This window comes from Rhincodon typus, chromosome 13 (assembly GCF_021869965.1).
Source record: "Rhincodon typus isolate 14 chromosome 13, sRhiTyp1.1, whole genome shotgun sequence".
NCBI lineage: Eukaryota > Metazoa > Chordata > Chondrichthyes > Orectolobiformes > Rhincodontidae > Rhincodon > Rhincodon typus.
In genome coordinates, this window is record NC_063344.1 from 54,348,947 (window position 1) to 54,355,923 (window position 6,977).

The 6,977-nt window shown below is 35.8% G+C and overlaps 1 protein-coding gene across 1 annotated transcript in view; it reads left to right on the forward strand.

Annotated features, from left to right (window-relative positions):
- The window catches only part of per2 (period circadian clock 2), a 79,458-nt gene extending 74,639 nt beyond the window's left edge, over nt 1–4,819 (forward strand). The window contains exon 24 of the mRNA XM_048604121.1: nt 1,240–4,819. Within this exon, the coding sequence (XP_048460078.1) occupies nt 1,240–1,452 (213 nt within the window). The 3' untranslated portion in view covers nt 1,453–4,819. The remainder of the gene's footprint in view (nt 1–1,239) is intronic.
- Nucleotides 4,820–6,977: the final 2,158 nt, after the last annotated feature.

The following is a 6,977-nucleotide window of genomic DNA, read 5'->3' on the forward strand; positions in this document are numbered from 1 at the left end:
CTGATGCTGCTTGGCCTGCTGTGTTCATCCAGCTCTACACCTTGTTATCTCCACTTCTTTGTGGTTGGATTTCAGCAACATTCAGATTTCTTTTATGTAAGAAAGGCCTTAAAAGGCATTAAGCTTTTTTAAAAGAATTTAAGATTTTCCAGGATTACTTGCAAATCCTTCTTCATTGTCGCTGGACCAAAGTCCTGGAAGACCCTGACTAACAGCACTTTACAACACCAACTAACAGCACATTATTTTCACCACATGGGCTACAGCAGTTAAGGAAGGTGTTTGGCCGTCAGCTCCTCAAGGGGGAATTAAGGAAGCAGGAAAGGTTGGTCTCGCCATTGATAACCCAGATCGTGTCAATAAATAAATAGAAAGATAGATCTAGAGTAAATTCTCCACTTTGTTTTTGTAGAAAATCACATCAAAAATCTCATAAAATTACAGTTTCATCCAATTTGTATTAGAGTGCAATTGGTTGTGCTTCAGGTAGTTTATGGAATGCACTAGTTTGAGTGCATAAAAATAACTTTTCTTTCAGAATTAGATCTGCTCCTGATAGAAACCAAGGGGAGGAAATGCATTTTGATAATTAAAGTTGATTGACTGACTGATTCTAAAACCAATTATTGAATGTTGACAAATAATGGAATATAAGAATACTGAAGAGGTTTATTGGACCTATCTATGAAAAAAAAGTGGTGCTGATCAAATAGAACTTCATGTGGTTCAGACAGACTTAGAATTTTACTACATTGTTGGAGACACAGCCATCCACTTTCCTGTTGAATCCTTTTAGCATTTAGTTTTGAGATTCAATCTAACACCACATAGCTGGTAGGGATAAATAATCACGAGCTGTACAGCTTTTTAAAACAGGACGCGAAAATTAAGTATCATCTGGGCCCCAAAGGGTTCATTTTTGAACTGGCTGTAAACTTGGTGTCAACAAACATTTTGGAATCCTGATTATGGAACTAATTTGGGGTTTAGTTTTTATTTAAACAAAGCTGCCAGAACTCATCAAATTTTAGGAAGCGTGTTCTGTTTGAGCATGTGAACATGAGCAATGACTGGGCAACATGACGGGAGGAGGGTCAAGGAAGACAAAGCATTTTAAAAGGATTTTCTGATAATCTATTATTCCATAATATGCTTTAAGTTGGCACTGGAGGTTGCAGAATATGGAATTGCACCAGTCTAATTTTGGTTATATATTCATTCTAACTCTTGTTAATTTAGGATTTGGCTTGCTGGGAGAAAAACGTATCACAAAACAACTCGACGATATTCGATGTGGAAATCCTTAATATAGAATTGAATGGGTTGATGGACCCGAGCCACGATGTTGGCTATCCACCCTTGAACTTTACAACTGAAGAGCAAAAACATGCAGAAATAGCAACCTCTAATCTGGAAGTAGCAACAACCACATTTGGAAACTCTGCAAGTTGAAAGTGTTTTGACTTTGTAAATAAACTTCTACTAAATAGGTTTGAATGCACCGAGTTCCTTTTTTTGGAATTTTCAAGAAACTGCATCTCACCTTCAATGAAATGTTCAAGCTTAAGAAAAGTGAAAGATTTTATGGAACTATTTTTTAAGTGGGTGTATTTAATACATAAATTGTGTTGCTTCAAGCTGATTTCTAAATGTATCTGCAGTTTTTAACATGTATTCATGGAGTCTGGTTTTATTGTACTTGACAGACCTTGAAGTATTCATGTGTGTTGTTGATGTGACACTTGGATTTCTGAATGTTTCCAGTTTTTTGCTGTTCCAATCATAAATCTGACTTGATAGTCCATTGTAGATTATGTATTAAATTCATCATGGATAAATATCTTTGTGGAATTTTGTAACACCTTTTCCAAACATGCTATATACATATACATTTTGTAGTGGTATGCAAGGAGCTTTGTTCCATGAATTCAAATATTTTAACAATATTCCAGTGATTGGAAACACTGCAAAGGCTAGTAATTTGGTAATGACTTATAAGAGTAATTGTGGTTTCTGTCAGTGTTCAAGCAGATCTGTGTACTTGGATGTTCAACTATAGCCTTAAATGGAGTCATCCTAATTTCTGAATGTTGATTGGAATATGCCCTAAGGTGGTGTTTTTGGATTAAACCTCATTGAAATAGACTGTCAAAGTATACAACAGCACTTATTTGGAGAAGTGAAACTAAACAGCATATTCTGACTCTGGACCAAAGAAATAAACAATGTGCTCAAGAAAGGCTAAAGTAAACCAAATTGACATGTATAGGTAACTTGTCCAGTCTTTGAAATCACATAACAAGGGGACAGTCCAGCGCTTCATTAAATTCTCTCCTCAGTATTGTGTTGTAGCTGTTCTGAAAGACCAACAATTTTCTTTAGATTATGTATTTGAGAATGTGTGATGTAGGACTTACTCTGCAGTGTCACATCAGAAAACATAGACAACTAACTTATAAACATTTTTAATTTTTTTTAAGAAGTCCTGTTTTCATAAAACATCCTAATTGTCAGCTTTCCTTTTGGAAATTTTAACTTTATGCACAAGTTATCCATTGATGCTAGGTATTTTAAAGGTTCTCTCAAATAATGTTTAATATGATATGAATTGTGATAATTTTATGACAGTGTTCTACTTTTTGCCTTATTTGACACTGGGTAGCGAATTAAGAAATTGGTTACAAGTTTATACACCCCATATTGGGGTTTCCAGGCAGGAATGCTGATATAAGGAAGAATTCTGGGTAGTCTCTGATCTGTAGGACTTCTGGTGTCAAATAAAGCTAGAAGATTTACTGTTGTGTGGGCATTATCTCTCAGTCACATACCCAAAACACAGGAATGTGAATTACATGTTAGCACTATTTTATTACCTGCCAAAATCCTTGTGGCCAGTTTACTGACTTCACCGTTCTCCCCTGACTTCCATGTGAACGTTTTTCATTTGAGAAACTGAGTTTGCCCGGCATTCTCAAGTTAGAAATTCCTCTGCTATTTTCAATGGCCCCTGGACAAATGATGGTGGGCCTGTGACGCCGGAGATAAGAATGAGTTTGATTCTGCAGAGTCATGTTTAGAGGCATAGGCAAAGCAGGGCTGCCCAGTCACTTTAATTGTTTCATGAAATAAATCTCCACTCTGGTTCCACACTTTATACTGTGTGAATTTGCCAAACTAATTTAAAGAAAGTGTGTATATTTTTTTCCTCTTTCCTTTCTCTCTTTGTCTATCTGTAAAGGAGAGAGAGATAATAACATACTGTGAAGGAGCATGTAGTACAGCAAGTCTAAGATTTGGGAATAATCTAGAATACCCATCATTCTTATTTTCTGCCTATGGAATATTTTGATTTTGAAACTTAGTAGCTGCATAATGCGCCACCATCTGAACTAGCAGCTTTGCCTCCAGAATATCATTGATTTTGTTCCTTATGTCACATGTTGCTCAATAATTGAAATGATTGAAGCATCTTTTCCGGACTGGAGGCTGTTTCCCATCTTTACAAATGTTGATCAATAAAAAAGCTGCAGTTTGGTTTTCTCTTCTATATCTGCCAGACCTCATAGCCTGCATTAACCTGTTATGTAGCAGTGCCTTAATTCTGTCTGGAGTCTCTCCTGAGCTTGAATGATCAGAAGCTTATATTGAGAATCAGCTATAGACTTAGGCCCAACACATTGCATTATCACCTATGATTCATTTCAAGCATCATTGGTCTTTCTACGAGTTTCTGAAACGTAAGAATGAAGTTACTTATTAAAAATTTACTCTTAATATTTTTGAAGATTTATTAGCACAAGTTAATTTAATTGAAGATTTCATATTGTGATGTTAACGCAGTGCCACCTTGCTATTAATGGAAAACAGTGACCTAATTTTTTTTGGCTAGTGAAAGAACTGAGCTGCTGAATCTTATCAGTGTCAGTGTGTAGCAGATCCTTCTCCAGGAGTTTCATTTGATTTTAAAATGCACAATTTTTCTATTTCTTTATGGGATGTCACCTACACACAAATTGTTATTGCTGAATAAATGATTGCAGAATGTGTGCCAAGGGCTTTATTGTAATGTTGGCTTGAAGGAAATGCTGAGCTTGACATACAAAATAGTTTTGACGTCATGAGAGTTGATCATTCATCCAAGAGTTATCATCACCAATGTAAATAGTCCATGGCATTAGCTGGGCTTAATAACCTGTCCAAGTCAATTTTAAAAATCCCATAGAATATAACCAGTCACTGTTTAATAAAAGTTACTCAAGAAATCACAAGTATGTTATACAATTATTTTGCTTCTCTTTAAATAAGGAAGACGGCTTAATATTACGATTTGGTTTGAATGCATCTTCAACTAAATCTATAGTTTAATTTTTAATCAGCCGTTGGCATTGTTTTTTGAAGGAGAAATAAATTTTTAATTTACATTGTTATTTTTAATCTGTGGAATCTGAGAAATGAGACAGATACTTTCCTAGTATCCATCCTTAAACTCTGGAACTGGCTTCTTTTTCTGATGGGATTTTTAAAATTTGTAGCTGTTCACATAAAATGGAGAGTGTTTTTTTTATTTAAATGATAAATGCCTCATAAAACCATGAAAGTTTGCTGACAGTATTGGTTACTGCCATCAAAACTTATAGTACCAAGCCCCTCAGTCTGTTGAAGAATTCATAAAAAATCAAAAAAGTATATATTTTGATGGCTTTTTAATAGCCTAAAGGTTTAAGATTTGTGTTGTGCCCTATTGTTCATTGTTTTATATTGCAAACACTTGAGTGAGTTTTTTTTTAAAACAAATAAACTGTTCCAGTTCAATTTTAAACTGCTGTACTTTTAATGTATTGTAGTGTTGAAATATCATTTGGAAAGCCCACGTGGAAAAATTGTGCACGCAAATTAGACATCGTTCAGTAGATCTTGCACAGTAATTTCATAGCAACTAAATAATTTATCAAAGATAACAAGGTGTAGAGCTGGATGAACACAGCAGGCCAAGCAGCATCAGAGGAGCAGGAAAGCTGATGTTTCAGGCCTAGACCCTTCTAACCCCACTGCAGCAGTTCCTACTACCTCTGAAATAATTTATCAAGCTGTCTTATAATCAATTTCATAGTCGTTTCTTTCAAACCTTCTCATTATCCTTGTTTGTTTTGTAATGCTTGTTTGTTCATGATATTAAGTTAACAAACTTCAGAGTTCAAGATGTCAACATGATGAAAGTTATTTTGTTTGATGAAGCTTTAGGAAGGTTTTGAAAAGAAAACCCGTTTGTTTGAACAAAGACCTGTGCTCAATGTTATTTATATCTTCATTGAATGTGCTGCGCTGAGCCCAAACTGCAGTGAAAAGTATCATTAATTCTTCTGTGCACATTGTGTTCTCTTAAAATAGAACATTATTCCCAAATACTCAGTGACTGTTTTCTCCATTCTTTTAACCTATCTCCAAAGAAATCACCTTAAGTGAAAGTAACTTTCTCCTTCCCTATTGTCACATCCATTAAAATGAAAGGGTAAAAATGTCATATCAGTAACAAAGAGTACATCAAAACCGATGATTTGTCTATTGTCCACGCACTTTTTGTAAGACTATTTTGAATATAGTTGGTTGCTGTTCTTGTATAGTTTCCACTTAAAACCACTTCCATGGCACTATAAATGTAAAACAAAATTGAGAAAACAAGCGAGTAAGGACTAGCTGTGGACACAATTCTGCATTGTTATGACAGAGTTGGAGTGTTTAAAAACTGAATGTACTGAACTTACCAAATTGTTTTCAATCTGGATATTTAGTTGTTTCAGGTGGTAACATGAACATCCATGGTGGCAACTATTCATTATTCCAAAATGGCTTCAGGAAATACTTCAACATATTTCAATCCATGGTGCAGTCATTCCTTTTGTTATCCAAATAAACCACTCAGTGGTAAGAGATTATCTCATTTTCAGCTGGCAAGAAGATGAATCATTGGTTATATTTGCTTTATGGTCCACTTTATTAATGGTCTCACAAATCAGTGACCCAGCTCTCGTCCTCATGTATACAAAATAAGTCTGTTCACTGAGTGCTTTGTACCAATTCATTGAAGATATAAGAAACTATATTGCAAAACTATGAAGAGTTGTACTTACGACCTTCAGGATCTTCCAACACTCTGCATCAAGAAGTTTCAGAAATATCGCAGATGCCACAAGTCATTGCCTAAACCTTTAAGTATTTTTCCTTCAATATTTGGCAAATGCTGTTGGAAATAAGGCCTGTGCAATCATCACTACCATTTCAAGACCTCATGTGCATGGGTTCATGTTCCCTTCCATTATGTGGTAATTATTGAGCCTCTGTTTATAACAATTGTGACCCTCTCATACCCACTGCCTGGCTCATTACTATCTAATTCACCTTACCTCATCCCACTTCCAGTAATGTCTTCTGATTTAAGCTACTGATGGTTTAAGCGTAAACCTCTCACTTTCTTCCTTTGAAAACCTTACCCTTATGCATTCCTCTTTTCACATGTCCAAGGCACTAGAGGAACAACAGACAATAATGATGATGACACACGATCACTCAATTTACACTCGCAAGCATCAGCCCAGAACCAGATACTTTACACAGAGGGAACCATTGATGTGGGATGTGTAAGGTGAGACACTGGCCTGAGTGCATTTCAGGAAACAAAGATAACACTTGTCCTCTCCCTAATACTGCAGCTTCTCAACTATTTTCCATGTGTCTGGTGACAGGTACTGTACTGTCCGGTCCACCATGCAACAAACTACCATGAATTTTGACATCATCTCTGCTGAGTATTAAGAGTAGCCCAGGCAGCTAAAGTGCTTATTCAACCTCAATCTTCTGCTTTAGCATACTTTGTGTGGCAGCATGGCTTGGTCTGCCTGGACTGCTCTGGAGGAGTTCTGTAATAATAGAGATGATATCAAGATTAATGGTAGTATGTTGCATGGTGAACATGAGTGTGT